General features: G+C 38.9%; 3 protein-coding genes across 8 annotated transcripts; 1 reads left to right on the top strand and 2 right to left on the bottom strand.

The window, feature by feature from the left end:
• The first annotated feature begins 696 nt into the window (after positions 1 to 696).
• Positions 697 to 8,300, top strand: LOC108148825. 5 transcript variants are annotated; one of them, XM_017276087.2, is made up of 6 exons: positions 2,798 to 3,012; positions 3,841 to 4,103; positions 6,517 to 6,780; positions 6,838 to 7,008; positions 7,069 to 7,210; positions 7,266 to 8,300. In XM_017276087.2, the coding sequence occupies exons 2-6, from the start codon at positions 4,040 to 4,042 to the stop codon at positions 7,816 to 7,818; spliced, it is 1,194 nt and encodes a 397-aa protein (XP_017131576.1). In that variant the 5' UTR covers positions 2,798 to 3,012; positions 3,841 to 4,039; the 3' UTR covers positions 7,819 to 8,300. The 5 variants fall into 5 exon arrangements, with proteins under 5 accessions (XP_017131572.1, XP_017131576.1, XP_017131574.1 ...); XM_017276085.2 differs by having other exon boundaries at positions 2,798 to 3,162; XM_017276088.2 differs by having other exon boundaries at positions 2,825 to 2,848.
• LOC108148827 (aldehyde dehydrogenase X, mitochondrial) lies at positions 8,214 to 11,225 on the bottom strand. The gene is made up of 6 exons (XM_017276091.1): positions 11,103 to 11,225; positions 9,944 to 10,048; positions 9,722 to 9,822; positions 9,094 to 9,665; positions 8,683 to 9,032; positions 8,214 to 8,624 (listed from the first exon to the last, which is right to left on the bottom strand). Exons 1-6 carry the CDS (start codon positions 11,136 to 11,138, stop codon positions 8,331 to 8,333), a joined length of 1,458 nt encoding a protein of 485 aa, XP_017131580.1. The 5' UTR covers positions 11,139 to 11,225; the 3' UTR covers positions 8,214 to 8,330.
• Positions 11,226 to 12,006: 781 nt separating this feature from the next.
• LOC108148583 (leucine-rich melanocyte differentiation-associated protein) lies at positions 12,007 to 12,964 on the bottom strand. 2 transcript variants are annotated; one of them, XM_017275629.2, is made up of 4 exons: positions 12,819 to 12,962; positions 12,515 to 12,751; positions 12,298 to 12,446; positions 12,007 to 12,244 (listed from the first exon to the last, which is right to left on the bottom strand). In XM_017275629.2, exons 1-4 carry the CDS (start codon positions 12,846 to 12,848, stop codon positions 12,112 to 12,114), a joined length of 549 nt encoding a protein of 182 aa, XP_017131118.1. In that variant the 5' UTR covers positions 12,849 to 12,962; the 3' UTR covers positions 12,007 to 12,111. The 2 variants fall into 2 exon arrangements, with proteins under 2 accessions (XP_017131118.1, XP_017131119.1); XM_017275630.2 differs by having other exon boundaries at positions 12,051 to 12,228; positions 12,819 to 12,964.
• Positions 12,965 to 17,491: the final 4,527 nt, after the last annotated feature.

The raw sequence follows: 17,491 nt of genomic DNA, 5'->3' as shown, positions 1-17,491 counted from the left end.
TGCTGTAAACGAACATCCTCTTTCCCGTTGGCCAGATGTTGTTAACATTTTATACTAATTAACTGGGCACGCAACCGCTCTACTGACACTCATTCCCAGTGTCCCAGGTGGCCCAGACTTATGGGCCCGGCTGTGAGAGGTCATTGCCTTGACTCCTGTTTTTGGTGGTTTCCTTTTTTTAGGGGTGATTCTACCCCCGCCCACCCCCTGCTATGAATAGACAGGTCGTCTGGCTGCCAGGGATCAGTGATGGTAGATGTCTTTAGATTTGCACTAGGTACAAAAGCCAATAGTCCCAATTTAACTGGGTACATTTTATAACCAGTTACATTTTTAAATAAAAAATATTTTTTTCTATTTTAATATTTTTTTTTTTTTTTAAATGTCTAAGACATGGAAATTCACGTTGAATTGTAAAAAATATATTTGTGTTCTAGCTATTTTAGATGGGGTGTAAAGAAAAAACTTAAACCAATTTGTATATTTTTGTAGCTCCAATGTAACAATGTTTTTTATCGTATTCTATATTCCCCAAAGACGTTTGTACGTAAGCACCAATGCCAGGGATCTAAGAACGCTCTATGCTGTTTGTATAGTTCGGTAACCACCACTATCAAGTGACGCCATACAATTTGAATTTTCCCCGGAGCAGCAGCAAATACCCCTGATGGCCTTAGCCGCTTGGCTTGCGCACAGTTCGCGTCGAGCGGTCGTGTCGAATGAACGTCTCCAGTCGTAGCTTTTCTTTCGGGTCAATCACCACAACTATTGCCAAGTCCCAAACTGAGCTAGAAAAGCCAAAAAATGCGCACTCAAGTGCTAAGTTTCTGTTTAGCAATTTTGCTAATTGTTTGTCTGTTGTAAACAAAAGACGTAATTAGATGCGGTGGCCAAGTGCCGTGGATCAGAGATGGGGAGTCGGCCGCAGCGGATACGGCGGATTGGCGACAGCCTGCAGATGCTAACACGGGAAGCCAGGAGCGAAGTGGTGCGCTGCGAGTGTAAGTGGCTTTATCTTAAAATGCGTATACGCCCTGTGTATCACTTTTCAAACCCCTGAGTTAGAATCATAAACGTTTATTGCTTAAAAAAAAAAACAGATTTATACTTCATAAATTTATTATGAAATAAGTAATCTTTAAAAATCAACTCTAGTTTGATAGGTTTCCCAATATCAGAGCATAGAATATATATTACTTATTCATTTATATTTTTTTTAATTGCCTAACAAAAGTGTTTCTTGAAAATGATCGATTACCCATCATAACTCACCTGGACCTCGTGTGTAACACTGTAATGAATTCATGTGTCGCATTATCTACTGGGGATTTGCATAAGAGGGCGACGTCATCGCCATTTTCAACATTGGAGCTAGGAATGATTTGCTTGTTTATCTATAGGTGGCGGAGACCTTATTATGACATGTGTGGAAATGTGGAAATGGATTCGACGGAATTCTTTGGGGCGAAAAATGTTTATCCCCAGCCAAAGGCATACAAGCCAGCGGCAATAGTTAATAGTGTTTTTCAATAAAACTCAAAGTCTTTAAATAAGTTTCTTGGGAGGTCAAAGCCTTTTTTAACGTCACGTGTTATAATCAAAATAGGTTGGCTTAAGTAAATAAGCTATAATTATAAAGAAGTTATTCTGTGACTACGTTGTGTTTTAGATTGCACTAAATTTTTGGTACTCAAGTCCATTAATATCAAATTTAAATTTCTACATGACAAATACTTTTCAATAACACCCCCGAGACAATTATAGCTCCCAAGTGACGAGCGTTATAGTTAGATGGAGTTTTACGTTCCGCTTGAGAATAAAAAAAAACTAGATGCCTGGCAGGCACGCGATTTGAAACCACACATCGACAAGTCCTTCGAAGGACTTCTGGCCGCTAATTAGTTCACCTTGGACGTGAAAAAGCGGCGTGTTCTTTCAAGGTCATCGCCGATAATTGCGGCCATGGCAACTGCCCAAAACCGAAACAATGGTTATGGAAATTGAACAGGATTTCTGCCGGTCTTTGAATATCAGAACTTATTGAGGATACACAATAATAGAAGATATACGATAAATTGAATAGATTTTTGTGTGTTTTTGGAAGGGAATAAATAAACAATAACCAAATTTAGAATTTATTGAGAGATTTGGGGATTTTGATACCTTTAGATTTTAACAAAAGTAAATAACACATTAAGTTATTTGTTGGTATGGTTTTATATCAATTTTTTAGGACTTAAATTGAATTAAATTTATTTAATTAATAAAAAACAATATGCTAAAATATTTGATTAAATGGAAATTAAGTTTATATATTATTTATATTTCTTATTTTAACATTAGCTCAAAAAAGCTTTTATTCCTGTCACAATGTAGTACCCACTTTATAGTTATCCCACTTTAAATCCGTGCTAACTACGTGTTAAATATGTTTTCAAAGACCACAGTCCGAGTCCCAAACAAAAGTATAAATAAAACAATGATTTCCCATCCCACGCACGCTGTCGTCTCCCTGCCCCTCTGTCGCCCACTATCAAAAATGGTTGTGAACAAAACAAAAAAAAATAGTCAACAACACGAAAGAACCAAATCAAAACAAAGGCACAAACAAGAACATACTTAAGCAACCAGTTGCAAATTTTCGAAATCAAAACAAAAACCGAAGAAGCCCGCTGTTGAGAGCCGCATAAAAAATAAATAAAATGAAGTCGGCCAGAGCTATAGCTCTCTATATAGAGAGAAAGAGAGCGAGAGAAAGACGGAATCGGCTGGAGAATTATGGCCTGGCATATAGTCGCCTCAGTGTCTGAACAACAGTCACAAACGTCGGACGGTTTACGAACGAGTAGTACGCAGAATTTGGTACCCATTCGGTTGTTTATCTTTTGGATGCGTGCCCGAACGTCGTGTGGTTTAATTTCGGGCTCGGCAATTAGCAGAGAAATCGCTTTTTATGCAAATTAGTGATTCGAAACTGTCGAAATAACAAAACATAAATGTCAAATCGAAAAGGTTGCCTGCCCCTTTCCACTGACCTTGAACTCGTCTATTCAGACGAATATCACTTTTCCCAAAACCGAAGCACACACTTTGACATACTTTAAGCCACTGGGTTAATTATAATAGATATTCGAGAACGAACTCGGAAAGGTGTTAATTTCGGTACGTAACGTATACGTAATGTGACAGGAAAATAGAAATGGAAATTGAAACCGTGAACAACTGATGTGTTCGCTCAAAGTAAAGTGATATCCAAAGTGTTCAAAATACAATTGCTAAATTTAATCTACCTTCCATGTATGTATGCATACACCCACAGACATTCGGTAATTTCAAATCAATTAATCTCAATTATTCTGATCGCTCAACTGAACAGAATCGAGGCGAAAATCAAAAAGTCTCCCCGCTTCATTAAGTTTGCCCAAATGCTGCAGCCATATTTATGAGCGCAATTGTATATTATTTTGATAATAAATTTCTACACTTCGTACAACGTGAAATATTTCTTTGATGGTCTATAAAAATCACAAAAACTAAATAAATACGGAGTAGAACAATCAACAAACATCTGCTGTGTAAGCGAGCAAATTAATCTGCTTACAATAAGCGCTAATTGTGAAAAGATTGCAGTAAAAAAGTTCCAGAGACAAAAATATTAAAGTTTTATTTATAAAGATTTGAAATTGACATAAACGACAAACGAAAATTGACCTGATAGAGAAATATGAACAGAAATAGCTACAAACAATTCTATATATGAACAGGAACATACATTTTTTTTCGGTGTCAAATGCTTATTATTTTGCTAATACATTTTCCTGATTTTTGTGTTTCCATCAGCTAGCCACGTGAAATATTCTCAGTAAGGTTCATAAAATTCGCATAAACTAAATAAATGTGTAATTAAAACTGTTATACACCATTTTTTGGATAAAAAGCTAATGGATGTTTACAAAATATGTTCTCAAAGTGATAAATTTGTCTGAAAAAGGAACGGAAGCATTATAATCTACGGAGTTTATGGAAAAAACATGCTAAAATGGAATTGATTAAAAAATACAAACAGGGCAAGCTAACCACCAGCGATATACGCAACCTAAATCGTACGTTGATTTACAAATAAGCCATTATGTATATATTTATTTTTTTAAGATATTACTAAGGGCAGTCCTTGATACTTTAAATATATTTTTGTTGCGACCTTCACAGGGCCGAAGACGTAGAACTCAAATCTAAAATAAAACCCAAAGCAAATTTCAGGGAAACATTTGGAATGGTGAAAGCCAATTGGTTAAATTTGAGGTGAACTGTCTGATGCTATTGACAGCGAATGTTCAAGTCAATTAAATCCATTTCACGGTTTTGTCCATCAGTCATGGAAGTTGCTCTTTGGGGGCGCGTCTTTCAGCATCAATAAACCGTATATGAGTTTGAATGTTTTGAAAACAGCAGAGACCAACCCAACAAATGGTTATACATATATGCTTGACAGTGGGGCCAACATTTTTCATTGTCTAGCTTACCATTTTCTGCTCAAATGTCTCTTAATTTTTTTATATTAATCAAAGTGAATTTTAGTTTACTGTAATGTAAGCGGACTTAAAAAAAATGGGTCTGTCTCTATATTAAGCTGCCAGCTTAATGTGCCAAATTTATAACTATTTTTATAGCGTCAATCGACTCATTAAAAGTGCTAAACTGGCCTAAAGCCTTTAGGCCAATGTGCTAATATAAACTTAGTTGCTTTTGCTTATAAACATTTTCACACTTGACTTGCTGGGTATACCGATCTTATTGCTATATATGAATGTATTCCATTTGCTGCAGCTCTCATCTGTCGATAAGTGGAGGAAAGTTTGTTTGAGTGGGCGCAGTTCATAGTACGTATTCGCCATGTGGTTCCTGTTATTGGCATTAACAAATTAGCCAAAGTGCCAAAGTGCCAAACTTCCGGGAGCCGTCGCAGTTGTAAACAAGCACTTAATTATTTTAAACAATTGCAAAAAGTATTAACTGTGTAAAATGTAAACTTCCTAAAAGAGGAATAGAAAAAAAACTTCGGTAAAATAACATTACCAAAATAATTAAATATATACCCACCCTAATGAACTACATGTTAGGGAATAGAAAACTATAATGTTTTGTAGTTCAGGGTTGCTGTAGTTTACATTTATCTATCTAAAAGCCTATTAGTAATATTTATTTATAGTTTCCTTCACGAAACGTCGCCTCTTTTGGGCCGTATTCAGCTACGAAACCTGGCCAAAAGCGGTTTGTAGGTGAGCTAACGACTGCCAACTTCTCGCTTCCCAGTGAACAGCTCTGCTGAATATTACTTACCCGCCCCAAGTTCCGGAGATGAGAGGGGCATGACATGATGGAAATGATGTCATTCCAAATGTGCCACTCTGCGGCGGATCATGCAACGCGCAGTAAATCGCTTCGGACATATATAAATGAGTCCGTGGCCGGCCAAAAAGCAGAAAAACATTCCGCTAAATGCGTTCAAAGCACTTGGGGCATGAAATCTGCGGCACCAGCTCGTGATCTATTCTCTCACTCTATAGATATAGGAACTTGTAAAATTCAGATGTCCATTATGAACCATAAAATGGAATGGTAATGTAACATATTCACCCGTTTTGACATGTTCCGCTATGAGACTTTTATTATGCACACAGAGCATAGTCGTATATTTATCCGCGAATCTGTTTGTTGACTCTGCCAGCGGTTTGTTTTCTCTTTATTTCGAACAATATGAGGGAATATTTGCATCAATTGAAATGAATTTTATTGGGAGGCAGTCACGGTATCGACGTCATCTGAAAATGTTTCGCCCCGACTCGTTTACCGAGCTCTATAACATTTGGCATGATATCATTCATATGATATAAAAACTCACAGTTAGCTGTTTCTTACACAAAATAAACAAACTTAGCAAAACCTCACCCGAACATAACTAGAGAGTCATAAATTATCGAATGCCTAACCTTCAAGCGCTAGTGTTTTCCATTCTCAGAATGTCGTAATCCATTGTTCGTAACAGTGCGTTTACTTGATCTATGGCTTCTGGCAGATCCATAAACAGTTGATTCTCTATATAAAGCTATGTCCATTCGTCAGCTATTAACTTTAAATTCAAATTCGCCAGCGGCCCGTTTGATAGAGCAACATGTTTGTAATGCTAAATTATGCTAGAGGTCATTTAATAATTTCATTGTTGAAGATTAGAATCGATTCTGCATTTTGTTAAAATTGTTTAAATTTTGTGGTATCAGCTTGCCCAATGGCAAGTTTGTTAATAAATCCCTTACTGCACTTTTTGGCCCATAACCTATCGGGCAAATCCGATTTCGTGGTGGTATACCTCATTAAGTTAGCTATTAAAGTTGTTTAAGTCTTATTTTAGTGTATTTAGTTTTTCACAACAAATATACTTGGTAAAAGTTCTTATTATAAGTAATACTATAGTTTGAAATTTAATAACTTTTGGTTAAAAACTTTTTCCTAATTTAGACATGGTAATATGTCTGATGGTCTTGATAGCAATATTCTCCATTCTATGGAGCATTTGTCTGCACATGATATCGGGGGATCTGTACGAGGGAATTGTCAGTGCCAAACTCATCTTCAAAGAGCGCAACCTGGAGCAAATGGATGAGCACAGTAAGCAGATCCTTCGGCGGGATTTTAAGGCAGCTACTCAGTATGCTTATGGCCAAAAGTATTCCGTTCAGGATGTGCAAGACGTAACTGCCGAATCGCTGCACAGCGAGAGCCGTAAGATATCTTGAAGATATGATACTATTTCGTTTTAAAATTCAACTTTCTTTCCAGAAACCACAAAGCCAATCTTTAAGATATCGCATATCTATGATTCTATTGAGAACAGACCTAAATTGGAGCGTCTAATCGCTGAAAAGAAGGAGGAGAAAGTCACGACCACGACGGCTCCTCCACCGAAAATAAAATTCAATGCCGATGCAGATCGTCAGTTTTTGAGCACTAGTAAGAGTAAAATTTAACTCCAATATTTTTCATTTTAAAAACAATGCCTTATTACTTTAGTGTCCGTCGATGCTCATGCCACTTTTTGGAATCGTGGCATAGGTGCTCAGTTTGTCTATTCATTTCCTCTCATATCGGAGATAGTGGCCATCATTTGGACGGCTATGTGTTTGATTTTTCAGACCGGCAGCAAAAAGAATTCGTAAGAAAATAATTAAAGAGTTACTTAACGTTTAATTAATGTCTTAAATTTTCAGTGTACTGCCAAAACCGTGGCGCATTGTGGTGCCCTCCATAATCATATTTTCGGTGATGAGTCTGGGCAGCGTGATCTACACCATCCTCACCAATGGTCATCTGAAGCGACTGTGTGGCCAGTTGAGAGAGAACCTCACAGATCCGTCGGCCATCAGTTGTGGCGATGCCATTGCCCTTCTGCGTCCCATCGTCCACGACCACAAGGTGTCCCACGATACTTATCTGGAGCTCTTCCGCTGCAGCTACGTGATCGGAATGGTGCTGTGGATCGTGGCTCTGCTGGTCATGGTGCTGCGATTTGTCTTCGCCGTTGACTTCCAGCTGGTGGACATCGATGAGATGTTCGATAGTGGACGGCTTGGACTTCCCCAGTCCCAAATTCAGCCAGTTTACAGGGAAGTAGTGCAGCAGGGCAGTCCGCAGCACCAGACGCAGGTGCGACCCAGGTCGGAAGACGATTTTCAGAGTGCCAGGTCGCGGCTCAGCGATCTGGCAGTGCCACTTCTGGAGGTGCAGAGTCAGTCCCAGATTCCGCCTTCGAACTTGGCCTAATCCCACGGCTGACCAATGGATCAGCCATCTCAGGTTTATTTTTATACGATGTGTTAGTGTTTAGAGCATAAGAAATATTACCTTAACTAATCGAATTTTAGTCTAAGCTCTAGCGTTCTCCCTAGTTTGGAGTACTTGATGAATCGATATTTAACTGATATTTTTCACTGTCCTAGCTTAGTGAACTTGTGCCTCGATAACTTATGTCCAAATGTGGCTTAACCAATGGTCTAATAATTACTTACTTTAAATTGAAGAGTGGTCCGAATTGAATTTATAACTAAAACATTTGCATACTCTTAGGCTTGCAAAATTAAAAAAGATATGATCCCGCCTGGCGAGTTAAGCGACATTTTTCAGTCGATTCCTTCGACTATAACATAAACTCTGATAAGTATAATCCAATAGTTTTATTTAAAATGCAATAGTCTAACCAAGGACAAAATCGAAAACAAGTGCGAATAAAATACAAGTGTTGTGTATACGAAGTGGGAAACTCTTCAAGTTCCAGCTTAAAGCAGCTTCATGGTGATGGTCTTGGTCTCCAGGTAATTTTCGAGTCCATCTTTTCCCAGCTCCCTACCAATTCCGGAGTGCTTGTAGCCACCGAAGGGAGTGGAGGGCAGCACGGCATCATAGCAGTTGATCCACACGGAGCCGGCATCCACGTTGTTGGCGAACTTCAGGGCCTTGTTGATATCGTTGGTAATAACGCCAGCGGCCAGGCCATATTGCACATTGTTGGCCCGATCGATCATCTCGTCCAGAGAGCTGAACTTAAAGATGGACTGCACGGGACCAAAGATCTTCGGATGGTAAAGAAGTATTTTAGAGAGGGATTTCATTTACTTAAACATTAACTACCTCCTCCTGGGCAATTCGCATATTATCCTTGACATCCGAGAAGACAGTGGGCTCCACGAAGAAACCGACGTTGCCGATCCTCTTGCCACCAGCCTGCAGCTTGGCGCCCTCCTTCTGGCCACTCTCAATGTAGCCCAGAACCTTGGTCAGCATCTCATCGTCGATCTGAGGACCCTGCTGCACATTCTCCTCGAAGGGATTACCCACCTTGCGGGCCTTGGCCTTGGCAGCCGCCTTGGCCACGAACTCATCGTAGATCTTCTCGTGCACGTAGGTGCGACTGCCGGCACAGCAGCTCTGGCCGTGATTGGAGAACAGAGCCTCATGGGTGGTTTCCACCGCAAAGTCAACTAATTGGAGAAATCAGGAATTTAATTTTTAGAGAAAATTTCAAGAGGAAAAGCCACCTACCATCCGCATCATCGAAGACCACCACAGGACTCTTGCCGCCCAGCTCAAGGGATACCCTCTTCAAGTTCGTCCTGGCCGCAGCCTGCATCACAATGCGACCAATTTCCACGGAGCCGGTGAAAGCCACCTTGGCAATGTCGGGGTGCTCACTGATGGCAGCTCCTGCAGTGGGTCCGAACCCGTTGACCACGTTGATCACTCCGGCTGGGAAACCGGCCTCTTTGGCCAAAGCAGCCATGTGGAGGGCAGTGAGGGGAGTCTGCTCCGCGGGCTTCATGATGATGGTGCAGCCGACAGCCAGAGCAGGTCCCCATTTCCAGGCCAGCATCAGCAGGGGGTAGTTCCAGGGGATGATCTGGCCCACCACGCCCACCGGTTCCTTGCGCGTCATCGATGTAAAGCCTCCGGCGGGAATGGTGTCGCCAAAGAACTTGTCGGTCCAGCCGGCATAGTACTGCAGCGTCAGCATCGAGTAGGTGACATCAAAAAGGGCCTCGGCGTAGGGCTTGCCATTGTCCTGCGTCTCCAAACTGGCCAGGAATGCCTTGTCCCGATCCATCAGAGCACAGAGTCTGCAGGGGATTAATGTTGTACTTTTTTTCCGAGAAAGATATAGGGCAGAGCTTACTTGTTCATCAGAGTGGTGCGCTGCAAGGGACTCATTTTGCGCCATTCCGAGTCCCGATGGAAGGCCTTCTTGGCCGCAACCACAGCCAGATCTATGTCAGCCTAAATATAACAAGTTCATTTGAAAAGCATTTATTTTAAATATTTTCACTCAACTTAAGAACATGTTTCCATAAATTAGACCTCGAGGCCTTCAAAACCCATCTCCGTATACTGCACTCACCTTATCTCCCTCGGACACTTTAATAATCTCCTTATTTGTGGCCGGATTGAAAGTGGCAAAGGTCTTGCCCGACACCGAATCAACGAACTCATTGTTGATGAAGAGCTATAAATAATAAAAGAAGATTATTGTGACTAAAACGGCAGTAAATTGAAGCACAGAATCTCCAGCACCTGGCAATAATTGGGTTCGCAGTGGGCAAAACTATGATCAAATCTGACTAGCTGATGTGCCAGTAATTTGTGCAATTTGTGCATTATTATTAGCCCAGTTTGTAAGTTATCAGTCCTCCGATTGGGCCATTTCAATTCGCCGGCGGCACGCGACAATGTAAACAATGTAAAATGTGATTCTAGTCACGATTTTAAGTTTTTATGAACTAAACAAAACATTTGACAACAAACTAAAGTCGTTTGAGGCTATTGGATGTCATTCAAAATAATAGGTCATTGGGTGATAAGAACTTTACGTTCGTAACTCGTTAGATAAAGTAGACAAGATAAGTAGTCAATTGGAAACTACGAGAAGTAGAGGCAGTTAAATTGAATTGAGCTGTCCCGATTATGGTAAACTTAGTGAGGTTTATTTGTATTCTTTTATTTTAAGTGATGAACCTTAAGTAATTTAATTTAAAGAAACTTTTTTTTACCCTTTTTATTTAACTCCAATTTACCATTTAAAAATCTCATCGAACTATAAGTCTCAAAGTCTCATCCGTATCTAAAAAATGGCAAGTTCATGTTGGAGCCCTATAGTGGTTTACCTTATCAGCTCAGAAGACCTCATAATTATTATGGCTTTACTTTACGAGTGCTGGATCTGTTTTTTTTTTCGTGACCAACATCTGCTGATAACAACATGAACACCCTGTATCTAAGAATAAACAAAAAACTGTTTTTTTTCCAAAACAACATATTTGTATGTATGTATATGCATACGTACATATAAGGAGGCCAGCAGAAAAACCAGAAACAAATTCGCGAATATTTGTAAATGGCGACAGAAACTAGTTTAAAGTGGACTTAATTTTAATTGGAAAATCGCTATCATCTCTTCTATAGTACATATGCTACTAAAGGTGTTGTATGGCGATATTTAATGCAACTTATCTGCTTTTTATTATTTGATATGCAGCTGGCAACTCAATATTTATACTCACTTTTGTATACTTGGGTTTGGCGTTGGGATCGGCCATATTGAGCAATATGTTATATATATTTTTTACTGAGAACTGGAATAGAGACCGGCTGTCTGAGAGTCGTCGCCAAACTGAAACTGAATTGCTGCCAGATGCCGCTTTATATAGCGTCCGATAACTGGCTATCAGCGATTTGTTTTTGCATTGCCGTTCATCACCTTTTTTGCTTTGCTTGTGGTCGGTCCTCTGAATTATCTTGGGTTTATGCCGGCCGGCAGACAAATAAACATTTTATATGCACCCTACAATTTAAAGAAATCGTCTATGTGTTAGGTTAACAATTAAGCTTAAAAACAGTATTTTTGTTATTCTAAATTTAAAATAGGTTTAGCTAGCGTGAGTTTAGCTAGTAATAATGTTTAAAAAAATCATTAATCATTGTAGCGCATTTTACAGTTATTCAGGCCTAAAGCATATGGTACATTTGGATATCCTTTTGATTATTGCTTTATCATAAAATTTATTTTGAGCACTGGTTCGTAAATTGAGAAAATAAAGCTTTTTAAAGCGGTTGCTGTTTTGCTTACGTACAAATGTTTGAAAGCTTTTTTTTTACGGTTTGTGAATTAGCTTTGGTCTAGAACAGGGTGAGTTTTTGTTATCGCTAAAAACTTTCTAAAAGCCTTTTAAGATTAAATCGCAACAATTAATGACAACCAGTATGTTCTTTTCTAATTTTTTAAAGCTTTAAGAAGCAAACAAAAATACATCGACAACCAAAAAAATGGAAGGGGTTGGGAAAACTTTTAAAAAATAAATTAAATTTATCATCAGCTATTTAAAAATATCTAAGGGATTAGCCTTTTCAAAACTGCTTGAATATGGAACCCCGCAAAGTTAATTTGAAATATTATGTAAAGCAAACTTGAAAATATATGTACTTTTAATATTTCATGTAAACGACATGACTTTCGTATCTTATTTCTAATATATATATTTAAATAATTTTCTTTTTTATCAGGTCGCCACCTCAGAAACTAGTTGTTTGTATCAGTTGCTTTCCAGCATAACTTTTAAGCGGGAAACTTTCGTACTGGTAGGTGCGTTGAACCAGTCCATGATCCAGGAATTTCAGCTTGCTGAGCGACTGTGCAATGTAATTGCTAAAACAGATCGAATGCTAAGTTTAGATGAATCAATATTTGAGCAGACCCACCTGTAGTATGCATAGTCGTAGCTTAGGTAACTGGAGAAGGGCTGTAGTTCCAGACCATCTGGGCAGATTGGATTGCCATGGAAGCTCAAATATTGCAGGTTGGGAAAAAACCTTCTGATCAGACGCATTGTCGTTGGCAGGTCGCTGAACTGGAATTGAGTATATTTATTTGATAAGATTGTCTTGAGAAATAATTATAATATTTGGTAAATAATACCTCGTTTTTGTTGAGCATAAGTACTTCTAATTGGGGCAGAGGGCGTGTCAACGTTCTTAGATGAGCTTCATGCATTCTATTGCTATCTAGGACCAAGTGACGTAGCTGCTCGAACTCCGCCAGCCAGGACAAATCCTTCAAGCAGTTATGGCTTAGATCCAGTTGCTCTACATGATCAGCATGGCTCCTAACTAGTTCATGAGACAGTGTTCGCAAATTCTGCTGCACCAGAATAAGCTAACGAGTTGCCGAATATATGAGATACTGTTTGTAATCTCGGCCAGATAAGCCTCACTTTCCTTACCTGACTGTCGTTGTTGTTTGGGGTTTGCATTGCCCTGAGATATATCGTATACGTGGTTTACGAGATTGTGGGCTGCTTTTCGGATACCTCACCGGCGATCTTCTCGTGAGCAACTAAAATGCTTACTCAACTTGGCTGCAGTCGTAAGCCGAATGCTTTTGTCTTTAGGATGTCTCTTTTAATTTTTAACATACCCTAAACAGAGCCGTTTAATTGGGTATATGCCATTGCTGAATGCTTCGAAGCAAATAGGTATTTTACGATTTTTCTTAATTAAATCCAAACAGATTTTAAATAAATAAACTTACAAAAATAAAAAATAAGTCTTAAAAACTAAAACATTAATCCAATGAAGAAGTCTCTTCTTTATAATACACTTTAAAGTCATGTTATAAATTAGGCTTAACTTGTGACTTACATACATTTTGTAATAGGAAAAACCTTTTGAAATAAAGTAGATTTATTTAGTTTACTTATCTAGACAGTACCAAGTTAATTTTCAAAGTTTCTAAGCTTGGTGAAACGCATCTTAAGACCCCCACTAAATATCTTACGATCAATTGATTTTCCTATAACGAGGGTATTGTTAATTTTAAACCCAAGACTTCAGTTGCCTACTCCATGTGCTCTTTGTTTGCTTTTAACATTGTTTGGCTTCTGCGAAGCTTTATTTCTCGTCTGACTTTTTCTTTAATCGTTTAAACTTTTTCAAGGCGTAGTGATAAGCTATCAAGTCAGATGACATGTAGATGGCGCCAGCGGGCGACTATGATCGCACATCGAGTATACGACAAGTGGGCTTAAATACGACACCGCATTTAGTAACGGCCATTTAGGGGCCAGTCCTTCGACTGGCTTTAACCTCTTCAAAATCGGAATTGGTCAAGTGCAAGTCGCGCGATAAATGCTCCACAATGGCAAAGTGCTGGTAAATACGTTTTTAATTGCCAGTTGGGCAGCAAACAGAGATGACGGCCCACTAAAGAGCGAAAATGAAAAGGCAAATGGAAAGACCAACGCGGCCTGACAAGCAAATTTGTTAGTGGTCACAATGCGATTGACTGCAAATGGCTAACAAATTGGAATTGAGGCTGGGGGCTGGGCAAACTAGTTCCAAACAAAAGGAGATGACAGCGTAAATAAACAAAGCGCCAGATACAAATTGCGGCTCACAGCATTTAGCCGGGCACTTAGTTCACCGAAACCAACCAAACGCACCGGCAGATGCGCAGATACGCAGATACTTTCGCGTACCTGTTAGATACTCGGCGGAAAAGCATTTGATTTGTCTGACAGCTGTCAGATGTTGCAAATCCACGAAGAAAACATTTTACCCCACATTGCCACCGAGTCATTTGACCACTATCATTGACAAAATATTTGCCACTTGCCTTTGTTCATTACCTTATAATTTTGGCCGGCAATAAGCGTGTGTGCGGCTTTATATATAGGCCTTTGATTGCTGTGCGTCTCAATGGACATTATGATTCAATGTCAATATTTGGCCACATGTTGAAAACAATTGTTCCATGGCAAAGTGGGCTTCAATTCGGTTAGGCCGCTGAAGGGCGGGAAAAATTCACTTGAATAAAGAGAGAGCATCCTAGCAATACTCTTATTTAATTGTGAATTTTTAAAAAGTTTTGTAGTCCTAGCTTTATTTTTGTAAGTTCTAAAAATTGTGCAACGTAAACTTTATTAAGTAAAATATATAAATTAGTGTAAACTATAAATATCCTACGTACTGTTTTCGCTTTTTGGAAACTATCAAGATTTCTAAGAACGAAAACCTTGTAGGAACTTTCGATGCAATAAAAACTCTTGGTAAAAGTAGTAATTAAACTGTATTTTACCAGCTCCTTTTAAGGATTAATTCACAGCACTTAATTCTATATATACACACTGAGTAATCTTAAACTCATCCCAAAATCCAATTTGTTTCCTTTTTTTCGTCCGAGGCTGCTATTAGCCTCATTAACATTGCCTTGGGAACACGGCTATGGCAACGAACCAAACACCCACGTAAATAATAAAAAATACCTGGCCCGCTCCAGTTTTAATTACTTCCCGCAGGTAGTAAGTGAGTTACATAAAATACACGATGGGCTGGAATAAGGGCCTCGATAATTGTGCTAAAATCGAATGACCTTGATGGGCAAAATGGCAAGCGGTGCAAAAGCGCTCTGGTTGTCTGTCGTCTCTAATTAACGATATAATCGACGACGCCGATCGCTGTAATCATCATCACTATGTTCCTCCGGGGCATGCTATTAAGTCGTCTTAGTTAAACGATTTGTCAACGCATTTATAGCAAGGGGAATTGGGGGGAAATAGGACCACATTCATTGGCCATTTGTCATAATTTTCGAAGTGTGGGCTGAAACCCCAGTTAAATACATAACATATACCCGCGATCTTTTTTTATACATTTTTTGGAGCATGATTTGCATGTTTTTTTTCGCCTTTTTGGTTTCGATGTTTGTGGTAAAAGTAAAAATACACTTGCTTTGGAGTGTAATAAAATTATTTAATTTTGTAGACAGGCATTTCTGGGAACTGAGTAAATCATTTTATGTGGTGGCAAATTATATGAGCTTATGTTAATTTGAGGTCTGGAGGGAGAAAAAGGCTTTTATTTTTATTTTTTTGTGAATTTAATTTGGTGTTAATCGATTTAAATCAAACAACTTGAACATTTTTTAAAAGTAGCAAATAAATGAATTATATTTAATGTAAATACCTACGGGGGAATGCCTTAAATTATATTAAGGCACTACGATCTAGTTTTTTAAAGTTTTAAGTAACAAAAAATTTGTTTATAAATAATATAAATTTTAAGTAAGCCAGATATCTTATGGTATACGTATCATTATACCCACTTAAACCACAAGGCTCGCAGCTTCTTTTAGTTCATGTTAAAAGCCATATGACCTAAGCATTCTTCGGCGTTGGAATGCGCCTCTCCACTGCCATTGGCCAACTAATCGACTTGTGGGTTCACATCTCAATGACAAAGCCCCAAAGCTTCTGCCCCTTCGTGTTGGCCGTTGTGCTTCTTCTATGGCTTTTGCTGTTCGTGGCACTTGAGTGCAACAAGTGGCAAGTCAAGTGGCGCATCCCCGGCCGCTCCGTCTATTTTAAGCTGCTCCAATGGAAATTCCCCCCAAACAGTTGACCGAACTTCGCGGCAATGTCAATGGAGCCGGACGAAGGGCACCGAAAAGTAGACAAAGCCAATGCCAAGAGGAGAAGGGCAGGCATCTCCTGATCGGCGCAAATCAATAGCTCGTGGATGGATGTGCTACTGCACTGTTGACCTGGTTTTCACGAATTTCGATGCGTCGATGACACAATATGCGGCAGCTCCTTTTGGTCTTTCTTTTCCTCTTTCTCTTTGTCAGGGATGGAAATATATACATTGCATATAGGGGAGTTGAATTTATATAGCTCTTATTAATATTAAAGGAAATAGTTACTAGTATAATTATAATTTGAAGCTTTATAAAACTTAACAGACTTTAATTAAACATTTTCAAAGGTTTTTGTTGTACCTTACCCGTATGTGAAATTTCATTGTGGCTTTACCAACTTTATTCACAGCAGAGAAATTTACTGTTTTTGCAATATTTGAATGCATAGCTTATAAATATTTGTTTTATACAGGTTCCTTTTTTTTGTATCATTTTTGTTGTGTATGTTGCAAGTGTCTGTGCATCCCTGTTTTTTTTTTTGTTTAGCAGAGTCGAGACCCTTCTTTCCGCTGTCATTGCCTGACTCGTTGGGCTTCTTCATCGGTGGCCAAGTGCACCAATTTCCAATCGATTCGATCGGTGACGTAAAGCCCCAAAAACCTTGTTGCCATTACGTACGCCCCCCAGCTTCTTGTGCCGCCTTGTGGCTCCAAGATACATGTGTCCGTACAACCACTCCACATTTCTCCACCTTTCTGCGTCGAGATGCGTCGGCTGCAATTACGATTAATGATTTCTGTGTGTGGACAGCAAGTGGACAAGTGTCTCGATTCAGCCGACTTCGGTTGCTGAGGGTCTATTTGCTTTCAATCCCTCGCTGTGTGCACCAAATCCAATTAAACGCCGCTCGCTATTCACTATATTTGGGTAGCTGCTGTTTTGTTTTATTACTTATTGTTTCGATTTCGTTTTGCCGGTTAATGTTTGGCTTTAATTTGAAAATTGATTTTGATTTTGTTACGATTGTTTCGTAATTGTTGTCGTAGGTGTTGAAAGTGTTCGCCGTCGACGGTTGACAGTTGGGGAAAATTATGTACTGGCCTTGAAAGGCCCTTCGTTGTTATGTTTCTTTTGGTCTGATGACTTGTGTTTTTCTTTTTGCTTTATGAAGGAATTTGTTAGGGTTAAGAATGGCTTGAGTGTTTATATTAATATAATGCATTCTATTATAAGCAATGACTTGCAGCTTTTTAATATACTTTCATAAATTCACAATCTTATTTATTTAGGAAATAAAGTTCTGAAATTATTATTAAGGTGATAAAATAACATTTAAAACATGCTTTAAATTTCTGGCCTTTGAACATTAGTTTCATTGTTCGATATGTGGCTTCCAAACAAATCCTGTGATAAAATGGATTATCTTATGGTTGGTTGGCTGGGGAATCACTTGACCCGGCTTGCGAGGAACTCCAAGCTGGA

This window comes from Drosophila elegans, unplaced genomic scaffold (genome assembly GCF_018152505.1).
Source record: "Drosophila elegans isolate 14027-0461.03 unplaced genomic scaffold, ASM1815250v1 contig_476, whole genome shotgun sequence".
Lineage (NCBI taxonomy): Eukaryota > Metazoa > Arthropoda > Insecta > Diptera > Drosophilidae > Drosophila > Drosophila elegans.
This window is presented reverse-complemented; position numbering and strand designations above follow the sequence as displayed.